Genomic DNA, 23,631 nt, shown 5'->3' with positions numbered 1-23,631 from the left:
CCAGTACCCCAAGTCAGCATATCAAGACTTAAAAGGTTCAGCTTCAAAGCAATAGAGTCATACAGATAGTATGTGTAGTGCTACCCCGGAAGGGGTGCTGGATTATGCTTGTCCTCTTGTGCTGCCCTGAGGGAACATCTCAGTCCTTCTGACACTCTAGGTTCTGACATGATGTATACCCCTTTAAATGAACTACAGACACAATGTAACCTGAATGCAGCAGACATCTGTATTGACCAAAGCAAACCAAACCAATGGACTTAAAGGTGTCAGTCAGCCAAACCCTGGGACAGCATCCAACGCTGGTTGGCCGAAGCAATTTGTTACTTTAACATAAAAGCAAACAATAATGAACAATAACACTTGATTATGCAGAAAAAGGTTGGCACCCAATAGTTAAATGTACCCAGAGAATTTAGTGGTGGAAAGGGGGTTATGTTACAACTGGATAGAGGCTTGACTGCAGGGAATCTTAATCCTATGGTGAGGGGTTTAGCTCTATTTGGGCCAGCTCACACCCTGCAGATAAAGGGAAAAGGGTAGTCCAAATGTCAGGCATGAGCACAGTCTTTGCCAGCACGTTGGAGCTCAGTAATGTTGAAGGGAATATCCTCAGTGAGGGGAAAAGATTCAAGCAGTAAGCAAGCACATAGTGGGTATAGCAAAAGTGGCAAGTTCCTTCATGATCTGGGATATGATGTCTGCATGCAGTGTCCATGTGCCGAGTGTTACTGGAGAGAAGGCTTGAGCCCACTCTCCAGATCCTGAAGGTAGTTGGCACACACAGGAAGAGTTGCAGGGTCTGTACTTCAGCCAGAGGAAAGGTGGATGCAGTAGTTCGGTCAGTTGCGAACATGGCAGTCCGGGTTGGCGCCCGCAGTACAGTCCACCAATCGCCAGCAGAGGGGATGATGCAGGCTCACCCTTTGCAGGGATATTGATGGCTCAAAAGCTCCTGGTAGGCTGCGGTCCCAGTAGCAGGACAGCAGCTCTGATGTACACTGATGGATATTGGGGAGAGGAGAGAGAGAGAGAGCCCGCTGAATACAGCTTTTTAAATAGCCTTTCCCATAATCCCCCTTTTTGATTAGCAGCATGCTGGGAGATGGAGTCTAAGGCTGAAAAACTGACAGGCAAACCCGATTGGACCATCCATAGAACTCTATGGACCAGCGAGTGTCAGTGGACAAGTGGACACTCGCTGGCATCCAATCCTGTACAGGGGCGGACTGACCATTTGGAAACTCGGGCATTGCCCGAGGGCTCGGGGTCAGTAGGGGGCCCCATGAGATGCCCCTGGTACCTTTTTCATAGGCTTTTGTGAGTTTGGGCAAGGACACAGGGGCCCCATGATCCCTTATTGCCCGGGGGCCCCATGAGTTGTTAGTCCGCCCCTGATCCTGTACACCAATAACAGACAGATGGGAATCCGTCCCCATCTGTCTGGCAGATCGGATGGCAATTGGATGGAAATGGACAGGCAGTCCATTTCCATTCAACTGCTTCATAGAAGACAGAGGTCTGTGTACGCTCTCTAGCAGCGAAGCAGATACAGACCTGTCATCCACCTGCTCAGTGGGGATCAGCAGAGATCACCCACGGAGCAGGCAGATCCAATGATGGGTCCATCCCGTCTGAAAGGGGCCTAAGAAAGACTCATGAATCCAGTTATGGGTGAACACAGGACTACAAGTCCCACTGTCTTTTGCTTCTGGGCTCAGGAATATGATGCAAGTAGTCTGAGTGCAGCACTAGAGGGAGAACTGGAACAGCCTGCAGCAATGAAGGTAATGTCCACTGCATTCATATTATTGCAGCTGGCACCTGGTTACATACAGTATGTAACCGAGGTTATAATGAGAAGGTACACACAGCAGGAGATAGTTAGTTGAATCCCTATTACAGACACAAAGGCAGCTAGACAGGGTCACCTACACATGCCATAGCTATGATGCTTTGCAACCACAGCACAAATTATACCCCCTGTCACATTTGGCAGACAGTACCACTGCCAAATACAATCTATTCAACTGAATGAGGCCAACACCATCCTGCAACTGCATGTAATGCACATGGTTGCAGCATAGTGATTTAGCATTTAAATCCTTAATGCCTCCTTACCCCCTGTTAAACACCTCTTAACCACCTGTCAAATGCATCTGGAGAAAAATCCATCATCACACATCTAAACTAAAGCTGGCCACACATGGCTCAGTGCTTTGTTTTTTTTATTCGGCCAGCTGGCTGAAAGAAACTGAACTGATTCCCCCATCCACACAATTGAGGTTGATCCTCCCCATGGCACTATTGTAGTCTAACAGCAGGGGACTTCCCCACTGTCAAAATACACAGATCTGCACTGCAGCCACTGATCAAGTAGCTTTTATCCAACAGATCCCTTTAATAAAAGTCAGTTGGTAAATTATATTCTTTTGAGCAGCAGTGGCCACACAAAGAGTGAAATTCAGCCAGTCCCTTCTGAATGGGCCGAATTTTGATCCATCTATGGCCAGCTTTAACCAAGTCACCCTGGAGAGGTCTTTCATTCGTTATATGCATTTCTTATCATAGTAAACACAGAAAAATAGGTGACAATCTCATCCTCTCTCGTTATTCCTATAAACTGCCTATATAGGATGTAAATATGACAGTTATACTGGGTGGTCCCTACTTCATATATGCATCTTCATTTGTATTTTAAAACTATATATATTTGAAAATTGATTTGATCTGTTTTGGTACAATTGAGTACTGTCCATGATACTTTTTTTATTTGCACTAACATACAATTTTGAGGACAAGTATGTCCCCTTCTTCAAAGTCCAAGCAGTACTATTACAAATCACAAAGTTTAAGCAGAATGTTAGAAGGGATGAAAGAAAAAAAAAAGGCTACAGATAAGATACAGCAAAAGGAGGGGGGAGGGAATACTACACTCACAGAGAGGGAGTCAAGCTAGCTAATAGTCATAAAACTGTTGGATAATGAGTGAGGAATCCCATGTCCAAATTAAGGCTGTTATCTCTTGTGTCAAATAGAATTATCATTCTTAGTTCAAAAGTTTTTCTTTCCTGAATGGATTTGAATTTTCCTTTCAGAACTAAAACAATCACCTCAAGCATCTGTTTTGGTAGAAATTAAACGTTTTCACATTGGACCACTGGAGGGCAGCATATTTCTTATAAAATATTGCTGTTGAAATTTTAGCATAACTGCACTTCCAAATATCTGCCACTAGATGATGCCAGAGCAGCAGATGTCTGAGAATTTGCTGCAATGTAAGATTTTGAACATTTAACAATTAATTTTACAAATACAGTATATATCCACTTTAGAGAACAAACAATGTAGTCTCTATTATAGCAAAAATAGCCAAAATCACATGCTTGACTGTATAAATAAGCACTTCACAAGTATGTTTCTTGAACCTCTTCTTCCATGTAAAACCAACATGTTATATGTACCAAGTCAAATCTAAAGCTGCCATATACAATGGAATTTCATTGTATATTTTCAGCATGCCAAGCCACATGCCTCTCTGCTGTTCTGTGTGATTTCCAGCTTCTCCAGGGATCACACAGGTATGGTATATGCATAGTTACTTTGCTCGAAGCTGAACCAATATACAGAAACTACACAAAAATATCCATACCTGGAATTCAGCTTATAAATGTATGCTATGGGTAGATGGTAACTGTAATGAAGTTTTAATTTTGGAATAGTATATTATTAGGAATGTTGTGTACTTAATTTTTTTTTCCAGTTGTTTTTTTAACCATTCTGTAAACCAATAATTCTCTAGACTTGCACACGATGAAGATCTTACAGCACACTGGACTTTCAAATACTGCTAGAGATGACCACATAGATAAGACCCTTCAACATACTTGCCAAAAAACAAGTATGCAATTTAGTCAATACATTACTGTGTAAAATAATGGCTAAAACATCTAGTGGTAAACACTAGATGAAATAAGTCAAATCTTGCAAGCTCCTTCATACACACCCTTTGACTTTGGAACTTCTAAGCAAATAAACCTGTAAATGCAAATCACACTGTCATGTTATCACTCTATGTAGTAATAAAGCATACGTGTAATGTTCACTGTTCACTTATTGCTGAAATGGTCACAATAGGGTGATGCTGGAGGTCTCAGATTGATAGTTCCACTAGCCCCAGGGTAGGGCTTGATATCTTCTCAAATCTCCTCCTTTATCAAACCAAGACTTCATGACTCATAATAAAACTGCACATATTTTCCTCTGGGAATCTTTGATCAAAGAGCTCATTTGACTCTTTAGCTGCTAGAGACGTTTTTGCATTTTTTGTGTTTAGATTATATTTTGATAAGGTTATATTTTAATTTCTGAAAGTAGAATCCCTAGAGAATAAAATAATGGTAGTTCAAATTTTTTATGTCACATGATAATTATGTAACAGTTTATCAAGAGCAAATTCTCAGTAAAAAAAGCACGAAAGTTCATTTTAGGTCACACAAAACAATATAATATGCAATTTGGCAAAATATAAGAGATTAGGTTATACCAAATAAATTTGGGGCATGCTAAAAAAAAATTTGGGGGGGAGGATCTAACTTTATTTTTTGATATGTCTTTGTGACAAGTTCTCTTTGAGGCATCAGGGACCTAGTAGACCATATTGGCCATGCTGACCAGGGAAAGCGACAACTGAAACAAGTGAGGCTACACCAGTATATGTCATTTCCAAGTTCTTGGTAGCTAGAGGAGACCAGCTGGTCCGCCATTCCTCCACTCATCAGCACCAGCCATGCAGGTCCCAGGCCCACAGGTGGAACAGCGAAGCCCAAGAATCACAGTGGGTGGTCACATGGAGGGGCCCACTTTCAGCAGTCAGTGAAAGTGCTCAGTTCATCAGAAAGCCAACAGTCAGCCTGTGAAACATACATATTGAAAATCCCATACTGCCAATGAAGTATGAAATACATTGGTGGCAGTAAAAGGGTTAAAGCAAGAAAGATTTTAACCCAGTACATTCATTAGACTTGTGAACAAACATTCATATAAAATTCATAGCTGGGAGTGTTTCTAAAATCCTTGTCTGCTAGCCATTGTTTATAAATGGTGCTGGTAGACAAGTGGTTAATCTGCTTATATTTTGCCTTCCCTGGTTCCTCCATCTCTCCCTTGCTTATCAACATGCTAAAAAATATAATAAATGAATAACCCTATTTTAGACCCAGTGATGTCATCACTGCATCTCTGTTCTTCTCTATTCAAACAGATTATGCTGGTGGAAGGGGCCAGCAGTGTGCTGTACTTAGCCAAAAAATATCACAGCATCCTACTTCTGTACTCCTCTCAAGAGCTCTCAGCCCTGCTGCAAGTAGTGGGCTGGCTCTTGGGAGGAGTTATGCAAACATCAAAATGCCTTGATGGTTGGATGTCAACTTAGAGTAGTAGGCATTCCTAAGCCTAAGTAACACCCACATGTGATGCTGAGCCTCCATGATTGAAATTCATGGAGTAAAAGGGGTGAACCAGGGACAGTAAGACTGGGAAGGAAAGGACTAGGTGTTAGATGTCCTCCATCCTGGAAATGAGGCAGGCTCTAAAGAACTTGCTGCAGCTTCAAATGCACTCTATGAGAAGTTCAGTGTGCAGCGAAATCAGACTAAGTAATTTCTGTACAAGAGAGGAGCCTGTACAACTGTGCAAGACTGAAGGGGTGATTGTCAGGCCTGGTGCTTCGTGTAGATCAATCCCTTCACCACTTTTAGGGCTCTGGGAATCCAAGTGACTAGATGCCTATTGTGTATGTTTTTTTCCCAGACACCACACAGTGGATATGGTAAACGTGTTAACTGTGACAGTTCCAGCTGAAAGATTTTGTTTGTCATGGAGCTGGCACCTGCCGATGGCCTAACAACCAGTGACTAATCCCTGCCCTCCTCATTCAGCTGTCAGTTGTCCATTCCTGGCTGACAAGTGAATGTAAACAATAGTGTTGGGGACCCCCCACAATCAATACCAGGCCCTTTGGGTCTGGTTTAAATTTTAAGGGGAATCCAACGCAAAAAAAAAAAAAATGATGTCACCCCCAAATTTCATACCAGACCCGTACTTAAACATGCCACCTGGCAGGCTAGAAACAGGGGAGACAAGTCTGTGCCCCCCCCCCCAGCCTGAACCACACCAGGTAACATGCCCTCAAAATAGGGGGGTACCTTGTCCCTGTGTTGATATGAACAGGGCCTATTCCCCACAACCCTGGCCTGGTGGTGGTCAGGGTCTGCAGGCGAGAGGCTTATTGGAATATTCCCCCATTTGATTGAGTAAGTGGTACTTAGTACCCCTACCCATTAAAAAAAAAAATAGAATGTACCTTAAAAATAAACACACCCAAATGTTTGACAAGACTTTTATTTAAAGAAAAGAAATTAAAAATGCCCCATGTACAGTACATCGTCAGTCACACTGTCTAGTGATGCAGGCCACATCAATTGCAATGAACAACAGCTGCTGTCCTGACCGAAAGAAAAAACCCAATGCCTGCCATTATATGACCAATCCCATCACTTTCCTCATGCCTAATGACATCTCTGGGTCTACGCCACTGAAGTATACATACAGTAGGAGCAGATCACCTGGGTGATGTCATTGATCAAAAATGAACAAGTTGAAATCTAGGGGCCCCCTTTTTGTTAACGATATTGCTTTGTGAATTGAGCCCTATATCACGTTACAAACTAGAGACCAGCAGCGACCCCTTCTCCCAGGCTGGAACTTTTGAATTAGGAAGCGAGCACCAGGATTGTCATGTGATTTGAGAATACAATTTTATGGTATATTCACAATTCGTTATAGAACTACAGTTTTTGTTGCATGTTTCCCGTAAATAAGACACTGTCATATTTTTTTTGGCTCAAAAAAACACACTAGGTCTTATTTTCGGGGTACGTCTTATTTTTTAAATGTTCAGGTGTGGACAGAGGGTGCAGAGGTGAGCTGCAGGCAGTTGTGAATGAGGGTTACTATGGAGAGGGGCGACTGATGACAGTTGTGAGCTGCAGTCAGGTGTTGCAGGGGTGACTTGACAGGTGAGTTTCAGACAGGGTGCAGATATAAGCCACAGACAGGGTGCAGGGGTGAGTTGCAGAGAGGGGATGCAGAGGTGAGCAGTGGCTGGGGGGTGAAGAGCTCAGCTGTGGCCAGGGGGTGCAGAGCTGAGCTGTGGCTGGGGGGTGCAAAGGTGGGTTGCAACGCAGCTCACCTCTCCACCCCCAGAAGCAGCTCACCTATGCACCCTGTCTGCAACCCACCTGACTCAATTTACCTCTGCAACACCTGACTGCAGCTCACCTTTGCACATCCCCCCTCCCCTTCCACTGCCCTCATATGGTTAGCTAGCTTTGCAAAACACAGCTGTCAGCATCTGGCCCCTCTCTATAGTAACTCCCGTTTCGGGTCCTATCTTCCCACACAGTGCACCAAGCACACTTACTCACTGCTCCGCCTCTTCCCCACTGGCCGGTGATCACCCCTGGGGCATCGGCTTCCATGCATTAGGCTGCAGGAGGAGATTCCCCACCCATAAACACACTGCATACTGCACCCGCAGATATCTGTTCCTTCCCTGTCCCACAGTGAGTACAAAGGGAGGGAGGTTCTGTGGGAGTGGATGGTGCTGTCACTTCAGCCACGCTTCTGTGTTTATAATAGACAGTAGATATGGGTGTGCGCAGGGCTAGTAGTGGAATGGTTTTCCACCATGTTCCAGCTGAAAAAAAGCCCTGATCACAACTAGGTCTTATTTTTGGGGTAGGTCTTATACTTTAGCAATTCCCAAAAATAGCACTGGGTCTTATTTTCGGGGAAACAGGGTACCAGTATTTCCCTCCTGAACTATTTTTGTTCTTGAGCCTTCATTTACACTTTAAAGCCTAAGTTAAGTAAATAAGAAAAAATAATAAGCACAATAGACAGTTGTTACCTGTAAAATGAAGTGTCCCTTATGCTGGTGCTTGCTGTCATAGTTGAAATCCGAACTCCTCTACCCTCCCTTCCAAATACCCCCACCCCCACCCCACCCCCTGTATCCCTACAGCCGTAAACCAGTGTTGGACCAGCCATAGGCACTTGTCAAGATTGTTAACTATGTCAGCCCTTTGTGCCTCCCTCCATTTGTAGCTGTACTATAGCTTCCATCAATGAAAAGCTCTCTATGAATGGAGGACAATGGAAAGAGTAAAAGGTCTGTCTCCTCTTTTCATAGAGCTCTTTTAATTGCTGGAATGCTATAGTACAGATTTCATGAATAGAGGAAGGGGCTGGAAAGAAAAGGCATAGTCTGAACTCTTGGCAAGTGCCTATGGCAGGTCCAGCGCTCATATTAACACCTGAAGCACCAGAAAATTGTGGCTGTGGGGGTTTGGGGGGAGGCTGAGAACTTACCAAGACAGCCAGCACTAGCACAAGGGACACCTCACCCTAAATTTCAGTACCATCCCTTGTGCTGATTTTTTTTTTATTTAATTTACCTGAACATAGGTTTTAACCATACATGTTGTGCATGTCTGTCACTTCTTTTCAAATTGTTTGCTTCGTAAACAGAAATGTTCTTTAGATGCTTAAAATAAAAGTTATCAAACTATGATACTCACTAACTTTCTCTGTTGTCCAGGGGCCTCCCAATACAGCAGTTCTATGATCTGACAAAGCTGAAGAAAAGCGCAGTTCGTGAAAGTGATGATCTGTAAGTAAATAATAGCTTGTAAGTTATATATAAATAATAACTTGTAAGCAATATGGATCACAACAGAAATGAGCAGTAGTGTACCTTGTCTAACCAATGAAGAAAGGACAAAAGACCGGACACCTAAAGAAAATGACCTTTCTGTAGTTACAAAGGGGCCGGAATCACCCCACACACCCTTTCTTCTGTTGTTCTCTGGGATTTGAATTAACAGTTTCAAGGTTTGCACCATTACTCATTGATATAATGGCAGTAAAAAGGGAAAGGTGATATGATATATGCTCATCATAAAGGTGAATTAGATGCATTACAGTTGCTGTTAAGAGATTAACCTGGTTCCTATCCTGAGATAAAATCCTTTAAAAGCCACCAAGATTGGATAATTGATTTTGACAGCATTTTAAAAAGTTCTACACTTACAGAAGGGGTCTGTTCCGTGATGTAGGACCCTCAGATATTTAGGCTCCATACACACTAGCATTTACTTTAAGCTCAAAAAAACACTGGTAAAAGCAATTTTTAGTGGCCTTTAGGAGCGTTTAGGAATGTTAGCATTTTATTAGCATTTTTATAGTACATTTGGAGTGAAAAAAAGGATTTAACATTTTTGTTTCTGATGGAAAAACGCTCCAAAAAAGCTCTACAAAAAAAACATTTCTGCTCCTAGACACTGAAGCTCAAAAAATGCTAATAGCCTAAAGTATTGTGCATGGACACACTATTTAGCATCCTGGGAGCAGAAAAAAAATATGCTGTTAATAGCTTCTAGGAGCTCAAAAAAACGCTAATGTGCATGGAGCCTAAAAGTGTTTTTAAATTTTATCATATTGCAGCTTACCAGTAATTAGATGTTATAGCTGATTTGGATTTCTTTTATGTGGCTTTTTTTTACATTTTTATACCTGGTAATCCTGCCAGTAACAGATTTCTTGTCCAATGGCAACAACGCTCACTCATCATACTATATAGTAGTGTGTTAGGATTACAGAACAACTCCCTTTCATTTCTTCCATAACATGGGGGGTATTCTGTAGTCCTAACCCACTTCCTGATAATATTGCATAATGCATAGGACGGTTTCTGGGAGGATCAGCAATTGTTTTTGTGTTTATGGAACAGAAATGAGCAAATAAGGGGGCAAATAGGAAAAGTTCATTATCGGGGTTTACATACTTTCTTATTCTTGATCATATAACAGCTAAGTTAGAGGTTTGTTTTCTTAGCACAGTTTCATTTTCCACAGCAGACAATGCCTTAGGTTCCAGTTACATCTATGCAGGTGCTGCAGTGCAAGTGATTTCTGCATGTCATGTTTAGGGCAGCCAATTCATTTTGAAGAACTGCTCTATGCATGAAAATCATATCAGAGAAGTGCAAGAACATTTTCTATCCATCATGCTGCAGCAAAACAATTGGAACTTTGTTACAATGAGCTTTATTGCATCATTCGGAGCACACAGTAGCAGGAATATTTAATGGCACCACCACACGCCTGCAAAAGAAAATAATTTTGCATTGCAGGAACGCACAAGTTTGTGTACATTCCTGCATCGCACACATGTGAACCTAGCCTTACCATAGGTTCACACCTAAGCATTTTCCACAGCGTTTTGCAGAAATGCAGTACAGTTTAACATGATTTCCTATGGGTCACTTTTACATCTCCGCATATTCACTCGGTGCATTTTTTGGAAAGGGTCAGGGACTTATTTAACCACCTTCCCCCCGCCCTATAGTACAATGACGGGCGCAAGGTGGTTCTCTCGTTATGATAGGACGTCATATGACGTCCTACCATTCTCATTGCGCATGCCCCAGAAGTCCCACCTGTCAGTGCCCATCAGTGCCACGTGCCAGTGCCCATCAGTGCCACATCAATGCCACATATCAATGCATACCAGTACACATCAATGCCACATATCCGTGCCTATCTGAGCTGCCTTTCAATGTCACCCATCAGTGCCAGTCAGTGCCACCTATCAGTGCTGCCAATCAGTGCCACCTATCAGTGCTGTCAATCAGTGCTGCCTATCAGTGCCAGTCAGTGCCGCCTATCAATGCCAGTCAGTGCAGCCTATCAGTGCCAGTCAGTGCCGCCAATCAGTGCCAGTCACTGATGCCTATCAGTGCTGCCTATCAGTGCCATATATCAATGTCATGTATCAGTGCTGCCTTTCAGTGCCCATCAGTGATGCCTGTCAATGCCCATCAGTGCAAACTACCAGTGCCTCCACATCAGTGCCCATCAGTGCCACCTATCAGTGCCCATCACTGCAGCCTCATTAGCGCACATCAGTGAAGGAGAAAAATCACTAAAATTAAACTAAATAAAGTTTTTACAGGATTTTTATTTTGAAGCTGGATTTACACCACTTCTGTTGCATTTAGCGTATGTTAACCTGCATTGTGCTGATATGCATGCTTTTGGGGGTTTTTTTTACAGTAGGATCCAAAATAGTTTATTTTTCTTTCCTTAACATGCCCTGTAGAGCACTGTGATGCATTTTATTTCCGCCAAGAGGACACCGCTGTAGTGCATTTGTATGAACTGGGCCTGTTGGGAACAATGGATTTCAGCTTGCTATTGCTCTGCGCCTGTATCACAGCCTAACTTAGCCCAGTACACATTGGTGTACATTTACCTGCAGAGTAAATAATTTTTCCTCCTACCTAGAAAATATTTTAAAAAGTTAAAAAAGCTATAAAAAGGCAAATTTATTAAATACCTTTTTCAGCTCTGTGTATACAAAGGAGCATGGGGGAGCTCATGTCCATAAAGAGCATGGTATTGACACAGGCCAAGATGATCCACATTGGCTCATAATTGATATGATCCAAAAATATTTAGACAGAATAAAGCACCTGGACCGGATGGCATACACCCACGGGTCCTTAAAGAATTGAGCTCTGTCATTTCAAAGTCATTGTTTCTCATTTTTAGGGACTCTAATGACTGGCATAGTACCACTGGACTAGCATAAGGCCAATGTGGTCCCTATATTTAAAAAGGGATCAAAATCTTTACCAAGTAATTATAGACCTGTTAGTTTAACTTCTATTTATTTATTTCAGGTACTTATATAGCGCCGTCAATTTACGCAGTGTTTTTACGTATAAATAGTGTATATTCACATCAGTCCCTAACCTTCAAGGGGCGTACAATCTAAGGTCCCTAACTCACATTCATACATACACATATTAGGGCCAATTTAGACAGGAGCCAATTAACCTACCAGCATGTCTTTGGAGTGTGGGAGGAAACCAGAGTACCCGGAGGAAACCCACGCAGGCACAAGGAGAACATGCAAACTCCAGGCAGGTGTTGCCATGGCTGAGATTCAAACCAACAACCCTAGTACTGCCAGGCAGAAGTGCTAACCATTTAGCCACTGTACTTCTATAATTTGTAAGACTCTGGAGAGTTTAATAAAAGACCACATAGATGAGTTCTTGTTTGAAAAAAATATTTTAAGGAACAGACAGCATGGATTCATTAAAGATAGAAGTTGTCAAACAAATCTGATTTCTTTTTATGAGGAGGTGAGCAAAACCTTGGACAGAGGGGTGGCGGTGGACATGGTATACTTGGATTTTGCAAAAGCGTTTGACACAGTTCCCCACACACAGCTAATGTGTAAGGTAAAGTTTACAGGCTTGGAAAATTACTGTGTAAATGGATAGGAAACTGGCTAAAGCAGTGGTGGGCAACCTTTTTTTTCAACTGAGCCAAATCTCGCCAAAACCATGATTGAAATTTATTTTGAGAGCCACATTTTTAAAACTGAAAATACATCTCCCATATAGTAATTCATCCCCCATAGTAATTCATCCCCCATATAGTAATCCATCCCCCATAGAGTAATTCATCCCCCATATAGTAATTCATCCCCCATAGTAATTCATCCCCCATATAGCAATTCATCCCCCATATAGCAATTCATCCCCCATATAGTAATTCATCCCCCATAGTAATTCATCCCCCATATTAATTCATCCCCCATAGTAATTCATCCCCCATATAGTAATTCATCCCCCATAGTAATTCATCCCCCCATAGTAATTCATCCCCCATAGTAATTCATCCCCCATATAGTAATTCATCCCCCCCCATAGTAATTCATCCCCCATAGTAATTCATCCCCCATATAGTAATTCATCCCCCATATAGTAATTCATCCCCCATAGTAATTCATCCCCCATAGTAATTCATCCCCCATATAGTAATCCATCCCCCATAGTAATTCATCCCCCATATAGTAATTCATCCCCCATATAGTAATTCATCCCCCATATAGTAATTCATCCCCCATAGTAATTCATCCCCCATATAGTAATTCATCCCCCATATAGTAATTCATCCCCCATATAGTAATTCATCCCCCATAGTAATTCATCCCCCATATAGTAATTCATCCCCCATATAGTAATTCATCCCCCATAGTAATTCATCCCCCATAGTAATTCATCCCCCCCATAGTAATTCATCTCCCATATAGTAATTCATCTCCCATATAGTAATTCATCCCCCATATAGTAAGTCCCCCATATAGTAAGTCCCCCATATAGTAAGTCTCCCATATAGTAAGTCCCCCCCCATATAGTAAGTCCCCCATATAGTAATTCATCCCCCATATAGTAAGTCCCCCCCATATAGTAAGTCCCCCATATAGTAATTCATCCCCCATAGTAAGTCCCCCCTGTGTCAATTCACTTACCTTTGCTCCGCGCGTTCCTCTCGCCGTGCTTCCCGCGCCGTTCTGGTCTTCAGGGCGGACTGTGAGAGGAGAGGAGTTCGTCACGCTGCCCCGCCTACATCCTGGCTGCCCCGCCTACATCCTGACAGCTGCAGAGTCCTGACTTTTGGGGCGGCCACCCGAGAGGAGGGAGGGGAGCGGGCGGCCGTCCGAGAGGAGGGAGGGGAGGGGAGGTGAGGGGGCGGCCGCCCGGCACACGCCCGTCCGAGAGGAGGGAGGGGAGGGAGAGGAGGGAGGGGAGGGAGGGGAGCGGGCGCCCGGCACACAGAAGAGCCGCATTTAAGCTTGTAAAGAGCCGCATGTGGCTCGCGAGCCGCGGCTTGCCGACCACTGGGCTAAAGCATTGTATTCAAAGAGTAGTGGTTAATGATTCATACTCTGAATGGTCTGGGGTCATCAGTGGTGTATCCCAAGGTTCAGTGTTGGAACCCTTACTTTTTAATACATTTATAAACAATATAGGGTCTGGGATTAAAAATACCATTTCAGTCTTTGCAGATGACACCAAGCTGTGCAGTGGAATAACGTCCTTACAGGATGTCTTCAATTTACAAGCCAACCTCAATGCACTGTTTAATTGGGCAACTATGTGGCAAATGAGGTTTAATGTTGATAAATGTAAGGTTATGCACTTGGGGGCTAAGAATATGCATGCATTATACATACTAGGGGGGGGGGTACAACTGGGGGAATCAATGGTGGAGAACGATCTGGGAGTTCTGGTAGATCACAAGCTTAATAATGGCATGCAATGCAAAGCTGCGGTTTCAAAAGTGAGCAAAATCCTCACTTGTATTACAGAGGTATAGACCCCAGAGAGAGATCATATTACCCCTGTACAAATCATTAGTAACACCTCATCTGGAATAAGCAGTTCAGTTTTGGGGACAAACTCACAAAAAGAACATTGGGGAACTGGAGAAAGTGCAAAGAAGAGCAACCAAACTGATAAGAGGCATGGAGGAGCTCAGCTATGAGGAAAGATTAAAGTAATTGAATTTATTCTCTCTTGAGAAGAGGGGATTAGGAAGGGACATGATCAACATGTACAGTATCGCACAGCAGTTTAGACATTAATGGCTGTGTGTTGAGTTATTTTGAGGGGACAGCAAATTTACACTGTTATACAACCTGTACACTCACTATTTTACATTGTAGCAAAGTGTCATTCCTTCAGTGTTGTCACATGAAAAGATATAATAAAATATTTACAAAAATGTGAGGGGTGTACTCACTTCTGTGAGATACTGTATAAATACATCAGTGGATCATATAGTGAACTCTGTGTAGAGCTATTCACCCTGAGGTCTTAACAAAGGACAAGGGGGCACTCTTTACATCTGGAGGAAAAGAGCTTTAATCTACAAATACAGAAATGTTTCTTCACAGTGAAATCTGTGAAAATATGAAATAGAATCCCTCAAGAGCTGGTTCTGGCCAGCTCAGTAGATTGCTCTAAAAAAGGCCTGGATTATTTCCTAGATGCACATAATATAACTGGATACTAACATTTATAGGTAAAATTTGATCCAGGGAATATCCAATTACCTTTCAGGGATCGGGAAGAATTTTCTCCCCAGAAGGAGTAAATTGGATCATTCTTTGCTGTTTTTTTTTTTTTGCCTTCCTCTGGATCACCTATGTGTATAGAATTATAACTTTTTTTTATGGTTGAACTAGATAGACTTTTTTGTCTTTTTTCAGCCAGACTAACTATGTAACTATGTTTAAAGTGTTACTAAACTCACAACAGTAAAATCAGTCTGTATATGCAGTAAAGCATGCTTGTTATACTCACTGTGGAACCTAAGGGGTTAATCCTCTGCATTGTGTAAAAAGACAGTTTGATCATTTCTTCTCTGCCCCTCCTCTTGTTCAAATGTCCACGTCTTATCTCCTGATAAAACAGACTGAACTCATAGCCACATGCTCAGTTTAGTGTGTAGTTTTTTTGTTTTTTTTTGGGAGAGTACATGTGATCAGCACAGGGCCAATCAGCACTATCCAGACAAAGGGTCAGGGGCTTTTCATCCTCCTAGAGCAGAAAGAAAAGCTTTAACCAGTGCTCTGCTGAAATTACAAGACTGCTCTAACTGGTGATAAGAAAAGGTATTTAGCAGTTTATATTTACTAAAATAATTGCATTTCCATGTTGTGTGTACTGTGGGAGACCAGATATAGTGAATGCAGGGTCCCGGGTTTAGTAACACTTTAAGATATGCATAAGATGATGATTCTTATGTAAAAACTGATTATCAAGCAATGTAATCTACAGCAGTGCAGATAGTTGCAACATGCATGGAATGTTATGAATGTCTGTTTTCTTGTTCATACTTAACACTTTTTATAGACAGTAGTTACTGTTTCTGTCTTGAGTGAAGGTGAATAATAAAATTAACACATTACAACAGTAACATTAATAACAGAATTAGGGCTCATTTTCGCATGCGGCAGCCCCTGCCACCCTGTTTGACTGTTTTAACCATAAAAAAGGTTGAACCACCATACCACAACCGCACTACATATGGTTGCAGGATGGTTGTGGCATGGCCCCATGCACTTAAATGGGTCAAATTCAGCAACTGTTCTGTCCACTTCCCAAATTTGTACAGTGAGCTGCAGGTGCGCAGCTTACTGCAAGAGGGCGAACAGGCAGGTAAGTAACTTTAATTGAACACAGACAAAGCATGTCCCTTCTTCATTACAATTCCCACCTGTTAGCCCTTTTTGGCCTCAAATTCCACTATGAGAGCTGATTCCACATATGCGGTGCGGATTGAAGCTCAGGTTTCACAATAGTTGTTCAGCGGTTAATGTCAGGTTTACATCAGGTTCAGGACAGGATTAGGTCAGGATTTTTTTATCCTGTTCACACATATGCGGTTTAGGAACGGTTCCCATGGAAGTCTATAGTCTGTAATCCACACCTGAACTGGACCTCACTGCTCATAAATCGTACAGGATTCTTTTACAAACATCACTGAACTCGTACTGAATCCACCAGTGCACTGGACATATCTGGGGCACCATAGGAAGCAATGTTATTTCACGTGTCATGCGGATTGGATGTGGCTCAAACCGCATCCAATCTGCATATATGTGAACTGGCACTAAACGATAGATAAATAACTATATACTGTACATACTAGAGAGTTATATACTGCCAAAACAGCTAAATAATTAAATTGGCTTTTTTATATTTTAGGTATCCAAAACCTCCTGCTGCTTCTCTCAGGTTAGTCAACATTTGAACATTTAAATGTAGATGTGGAAGTTGCAAAATGCTGATGGTGTGAACACTAGAACTTACCAACACACAACAGTCTGCTCATGGACTAGTTTGTATTTGGGAAAGGTATTGTTTATAGTTTAGGCCTACAGCCCTGGCCAAATGTTTTGAGAATGACACAAATATTAATTTTCACAAAGTCTACTGCTTCAGTGTTTTTAGATCTTTTTGTCAGATGTTACTATGGTACACTGAAATATAATTACAAGCATTTCATAAGTGTCAAAGGCTTTTATTGATAATTACTTTAAGTTTATGCAGATTCAATAGTTGCAGTGTTGACCCTTCTTTTTCAAGATCTCTGCAATTTGCCCTGGCATGCTGTCAATCAACTTCTGAACCACATCCTGACTGATGGCAGCCCATTCTTGCATAACCAATGTTTGGAGTTCGTAAGAATTTGTAGGATTTTTTTGTTCACCCGCCTCTTAAGGATTGACCATAAGTTCTTAATGGGATTAAGGTCTGTGGAGTTTTCTGGCCATGAACCCAAAATTTCGATGTTTTGTTGCCCAAGCCACTTAGTAATCACTTCCGTCTTATAGCAAGGTGCTCCATCATGCTGGCATTGTTCGTCACCAAACTGTTCTTTGATGGTTGAGAGAAGTTGCTCCTGGAGGATGTTTTTGTACCACTCTCTATTCATGACTGTGTTCTCAGGCAAAATTGTGAGTGAGCCCACTCCCTTGGCTGAGAAGCAACCCCACACATGAATGGTCTCAGGATGCTTTACTGTTGGCATGACACAGGACTGATGGTCGCATTCACCTTTTCCTCTCCGGACAAGGTTTCTTCCGGATGCCCCAAACAGTCAGTAAGGGGGTAAAGTGACTTTACCCCAGTCCTCAGCAGTCCAATCCCTGTACCTTTTGCAGAATATCAGTCTGTTACTGATATTTTTCCTGGAGAAAAGTGACTTCTTTGCTGCCCTTCTTGACACCAAGCCATCCTACAAAAGTCTTCTCCTCACTGTGCGTGTAGATGCACTCACACCTGCCCACTGCCATTCCTGGGCAAGCTCTGCACTGGTGGTGCCCCGATCCTGCAGCTAAATAAGGGGACAGTCCTGGCCGTTGCTTGACTTTCTTGGGCATCCTGAAGCCTTCTACACAACAATTGAAACTCTCTCCTTGAAATTCTTGAAGATCCGATAAATGGTTGATTTAGGTGCAATCTTAGTAGAAACAGTATCCTTGCCTGTGAATCCCTTTTTGTGCAAAGCAATGATGGCTGTATGTTTCCTTGCAGGTAAATTAATATTTCTGTCATTCTCAAAACTTTTAGCTAGGGTTGTATATTGCAATTGCTTCTTTTCACTTCCATGCTATTAAGATCACTTTACAGGAGTAAAACAGAATATGCCTAAATATCATTCTTGCATGCATTCCAGAATTGAATCACATTTTAGATATACAGTGGGGCAAAAAAGTATTTAGTCAGCCACCAATTGTACAAGTTCTCCCACTTACAAAGATGAGAGAGGCCTGTAATTGGCATCATAGGTAGACCTCAACTATGAGAGACAACATGAGAAAACAAATCCAGACAATCACATTGGCTGATCTGGAAAGAATGTATTTGCAAATTATGGTGGAAAATAAGTATTTGGTGAATATGAAAAGTTAATCTCAATACTTTGTTATACAGTCAGGTCCATAAATATTGGGACATCGACACATTTCTAACATTTTTGGCTCTATACACCACCACAATGGATTTGAAATGAAACGAACAAGATGTGCTTTAACTGGAACTGGTGTTCTTTGGATGCAACTCAGCATTCTCTCTCCTCCAAACATGACGAGTTGTGTTTCTACCAAACAGTTCTATTTTGGTTTGATCTGACCATATGACATTCTCCCAATCCTCTTCTGGATCATCCAAATGCTCTCTAGCAAACTTCAGACGGGCCCGGACATGTACTGGCTTAAGCAGGGGGACACGTCTGGCACTGCAAGATCTGAGTTCCTGGCGGCGTAGTGTGTTACTGAGGGTAGCCTTTGTTACGTTGGTCCCAGCTCTCTGCAGGTCATTCACTAGGTCCCCCTGTGTGGTCCTGGGATTTTTGCTCACCGTTCTTGTGATCATTTTGACCCCACGGGGTGAAATCTTGCGTGGAGCCCCAGATCGAGGGAGATTATCAGTGGTCTTGTATGTCTTCCATTTTCTAATTATTGCTCCCACAGTTGATTTGTTCACACCAAGCTGCTTGCCTATTGCAGATTCAGTCTTCCCAGCCTGGTGCTGGTCTACAATTTTGTTTCTGGTGTCCTTCGACGGCTCTTTGGTCTTCACCATAGTGGAGTTTGGAGTGTGACTGTTTGAGGTTGTGGACAGGTGCCTTTTATACTGATAACAAGTTCAAACAGGTGCCATTGATACAGGTAATGAGTGCAGGACAGAGGAGCCTCTTAAAGAAGAAGGTACAGGTCTGTGAGAGCCAGAAATCTTGCTCGTTTGTAGGTAACCAAATACTTATTTTCCACCATAATTTGCAAATAAATTCTTTCCAAATCAGCCAATGTGATTGTCTGGATTTGTTTTCTCATTTTGTGTCTCATAGTTGAGGTCTCCCTATGATGCCAATTACAGGCCTCTCTCATCTTTTTAAGTGGGAGAACTTGCACAATTGGTGGCTGACTAAATACTTTTTTGCCCCACTGTATCTTTAGTGCACATTGAGTTGTGCATACATAGTTCAAGGTAAATGTGATAAATCTAGTATGTAAGCAGGTTTCCAACTGTAAACTGGTTAGCATGGCTGCCCTAGCAAAAGGGAAGGGGTTAATGTCTTTGCCCTCATTCCCGGTCTAAATTTGTTGCCTTTTTGGTTCTGACCCACTGTTCCAGTGCAACTATAAAAAGGGACAGGGGTCAGGATCCAGGAGTCTTGCCGAGCCTTAAGATCCAAAGAGTTGCTGTTTGAGAAGAAGACACAGCCTCATCGGGACTCTAGCATCTGGTATGCTGCCACTATGGACTGTGTCTATATGGGCTCTATCTGTGCAGGTATGCTGGGGCAACCACACCTAGAATCAGGTTTAGTTAGGGAAATAACGTATTGCTCTGTTGTAATGGTCATACCAAGTTTACAGTGAAGCCTTGAAATGTTCCCCTGACTGGTCTGAAGTTTTTCAAAGGGGTGTATGAAAGTAACCAGTACTCTACAATTCATGTGTAGCTTGGGTCAGTTGAAGCACAGTGGAGTATGAAGACATCTCTGCAAGATTAAACATGGTACTGAGTTAAAGCAAGTGGTTGCCAAGGGTAAAGGAGGTATAGTGAGCAGCATAAGCAGCCTGTTGTGGGGCATGGTACCTGTGCCAGGCGAGGAATACTCCGGTAGCAAGGGGTTGCCTCTGGGACTCCCATCCCCAGAAATCCATCTCACATAGCAATGGGAGCAGATCAGCATTATGGAGGCACTGGGCCTGGCTGCCAGGTTTGGGAGAGAAGTGCAAACATAAGATCCTCGCTGGGTGCACAGCATTACCCCATTCTGTCATTGGGAGTGAGGTAACAGAGAGATGCTGGATGGGTGGAGTGGGCATAGGCTCAGGGCGTCCTTCCTAAGTGCAAGCAGTTGCAGGCAAGATGTGCATTGACAAGGGACCAGAGAGGTAACTGGAGTCCAGTTCATTCACTCAGTTTATACAGTGTACAGCCATCTCTAAGTTGAAGGACCCCCTTAAGATTGACTTTCCCAGAAAGGTTGCTCGCTTTGTTCCGGGGGCATTGATGAGCATGACACAGCAAAGGAAGTCCATGTGTAGGACGAGTGACCACGTCCACGGTGCCTAGTGCAGTCCAGAAGAACCTGTTGGGCTTACAGTCACTTGGAACAGTCAACATCCAAACACCCACACACAATCCAAGAAAACACAAGGGCACTCATGAGATGTCACTTTATTTATGCATAAATTCCAAAGGCTAGAAACAATTAAAACACATTAAGCCAAAAACATTTCTTAATGTCTCTTTCCAATTTCTTTGGAATTTATGATTAAAGAAGAGTTACATGCCGTGAGTGCACTGGATTTTGCTTTCTTGGATTGCTGTATTGAACACTTACTTGCCAGGAGCACCAAGACCCATTACTGTGATTTTACAGGGGTCAGAAGTGTGGGATCTCTAAGGGCAATCTCTGCAATATGCACTAATCTGAGCTCCTTATAGAGTTACTAATGGTGAGTTCCACAAATCTATTTTAGTTGAATGTGAGGAATCTGTGGCTTTGTCTCTATTAACATTGATCACCAGACAGTTACAGAAAACATGGAAGAAACTAGAAGATAACGACTCACATGTTCAGTAAATTGAGTCTGCAAATAAACCTAATTTTACATCATTTCTTCACCGTTTAGTGTAAATATTGTAGGAATATTGTAGGAATTTAAATTGAGATAATGTATCAGCTGTGCTGTAAATTTCGGATAATTACTCTGACCTCATACTGTGTGTCTTGCTTAAAGAAAGAAATATTTGCAGACTGCTTTCTGAAGAAAACTTCAAACTGTATGGATAGCGAGGCTTGGCTCAGCCTTTTCTATTCAAACATCATAAAGTAATTTTTTCAAGAGATAAGAAGCATGGGTCTATATGGCTTTAAACTTTGTGCTGTGTTGTAAATCCCAAATTTACAAAAGAAATCTTGGCCATAGATACCTTAACAAATATAAGTATTTAGGAAGGTAAGTCATTTACAATACATTTAGTGGCAAGTCCCCACAAATCTTTCTTCTTCTAGCCATGTCTCTCAAACCATCCTTGCAATAAAGAAAATAAATGATCTCTAACCAATCTTCTAGTGTAAATAATGACAGGGAAGTAATTGTTGCACTCAGGTCAGGGGTGCTCAACCTTTTGAAGGGTGAGGGTCACTTAAGTGGTTTGGTAACCGGTCACAAGCCACAATGAAATTAAATTGTTATGAAGTAAGAATTATTTTTTTTTAAAAGCATAATGAACATTTTTCTCCTGCAGCTGTTGCATGCCAGTGGGAGGGAGAGGAGAAGCTAGCTTACAGCAGTTTCAGGAGGAAAATGGAGAGGATTGGTTCGACTGCATGGGCCCCCTGGAGTAATTGGTGGGGTCGCTACACCAGTAGTTCGGGGGGGGGAGGGTAAAAACATGTCTTAACTATGGGGTTTTACTGCCCCCCAAACAGCAAATGTAAATGAGTCCTTACTGTCCTGATCCCCCTATAAGGCTGCTTTCACACTGATGCACTCTGCAGTTTACCCACACCACAGGTGCAGAGCAGTGGACCTGCAGCTTCTCTGCGGGTTAGCGGCTATTTGCCATAGACTTCTATTATATCTTACAGGTGTGGTACACTTTCTGAAAGCGCACCAAAAGTGCTGCATTCAGGAGTTTTGGTGTGCTTTCAGAAAGCACAACGAACATGTGATATATAATGGAAGTGTATGGCTCAGTGCAGCTAACCTGCAGGAAAGTCTCAGGTTGCCGATCAGTGTGAAAGCAACCTAATAATCCCCCTGCAGCTGCTTGCCTCCTTCACTGCCGGTGCTGGCTCCATGCACTCTGATGCTCTGGGATCGCGGGTTGGCAACCCATCCTAAAGCATGAGGTCGTCGGCCACATCAGAGGGCTCCGTGTTGACCATGAGACACAGGTTGAGCACCCCTGATCTAGGTATATCAATGAGTGATCTGCTTATAGAGATATTTTATCCCTCACCTTTCATAATAGTATATTGTATTTTTAACATAGTGGGAAACAAATACAAGCTGATTTCCCAGAAGAACATCCATACCATTCTCACATATCTAAGTTTGCCATGTTTCCAAGCTTCAGACCAGCAGATGAACCTGGGCACTGGAGTACTCCACTCCACCCACAGACACCAGCATGTGGGCATCCTACAACTGTCCTAAAGAAAACAAAAGGTATGTCTTACACCAGGTAGAAGCACTGTTTTTGTTGTTGCATTATATTTTAGCATGTGTAGACTCTATAGATCATTCATAAAATGGCACTTACCCCCAGAGGGACCCAGATCTCCCTTACTTGTTCAGAGGCCGCCGGGCCCGACACTAGTTCCAAGCGCACCAATAAACAGAGGCTCAGTCCAGGGGGATGTCTTTTGTAAATTTATTGAAGTGCTTCAAACAGGAGAGAGGTATGAGGGTGCAGGATAACCAAAAAATGCAAAACTGATACAGGTGGACAGATTCTTGAGCAAAAAATCCTTGAACAACAGCCTTTGTTGAAAGTAGAAGAAATAGCCATCTAATCTGAGATTCTATATGAGTAGCCCCAGTCCATGTAGCAACTTTTCGCACTCACTCGCCCATAGCACAAGCACACCTGGAATCTTAGATTAGGTCCCACTCACAATGTCCAACGACAACTGTCCGCCACCCAGCCTCCATGCAACAGTCTCCATTGAGGGAGAACAGGATCCTTCTCTGGGCCAGCCTCCACAGGTGATACCCTCCAGCAACATTAGGCAAACTTCCATTGTGCCCTCAGCAAAGCACACGTTGATGCGCAACAGCAACTTTCCTCAGAAATACACACGGGCTGCTTCCCAAAAGCAGTAGCTCCAGGAGAATTACCCTGCTGAACAGTCCTCCCTAATTTATCTTCTCCCCAGTCACCTTCTGGGCACCCTCTCCCTCTTCTGATGTCAGACAAATATTTATACCTTCTGGGAGAGCTCTGCAGCCTCTCCTGGTATATCACCTCAGATCCCAGATAAATACTCAGCTGTTTGGGGGAATCCCTGGGTAAGGGGAACCAGTGCCTGCCACTTTAAGATGAACTAGTCAGGTTTACCACCAGAATGCTCTTTTCCCCTTAGCTGGCCCAGTGTGTGTAGGATTACTCTC

The 23,631-nt window shown here is 42.7% G+C and overlaps 1 protein-coding gene and 1 long non-coding RNA gene across 2 annotated transcripts in view; one reads left to right on the top strand and one right to left on the bottom strand.

The window, feature by feature from the left end:
• The window catches only part of SPMIP4 (sperm microtubule inner protein 4), a 62,069-nt gene that overhangs the window by 23,305 nt on the left and 15,133 nt on the right, over positions 1 to 23,631 (top strand). Inside the window, exons 3-5 of the mRNA XM_089673223.1 lie at positions 8,663 to 8,734; positions 16,694 to 16,723; positions 22,511 to 22,686. Of these exons, the coding sequence (XP_089529349.1) occupies positions 8,663 to 8,734; positions 16,694 to 16,723; positions 22,511 to 22,686 (278 nt within the window). The remainder of the gene's footprint in view (positions 1 to 8,662; positions 8,735 to 16,693; positions 16,724 to 22,510; positions 22,687 to 23,631) is intronic.
• Positions 4,564 to 22,666, bottom strand: LOC149465980 (uncharacterized). Its single transcript, XR_016312200.1, has 3 exons — positions 22,554 to 22,666; positions 8,643 to 8,732; positions 4,564 to 4,913 (listed from the first exon to the last, which is right to left on the bottom strand). It is a non-coding gene; the product is annotated as an uncharacterized LOC149465980 (long non-coding RNA).

This window comes from Staurois parvus, unplaced genomic scaffold, assembly GCF_062004578.1.
Source record: "Staurois parvus isolate SC_StPar_1 unplaced genomic scaffold, SC_StPar_1.0 ptg000136l, whole genome shotgun sequence".
Classification (NCBI taxonomy): Eukaryota; Metazoa; Chordata; class Amphibia; order Anura; family Ranidae; genus Staurois; species Staurois parvus.
Note: the sequence above shows the minus strand (reverse complement) of the source record. Positions and strands in the feature narration are given on the sequence as shown.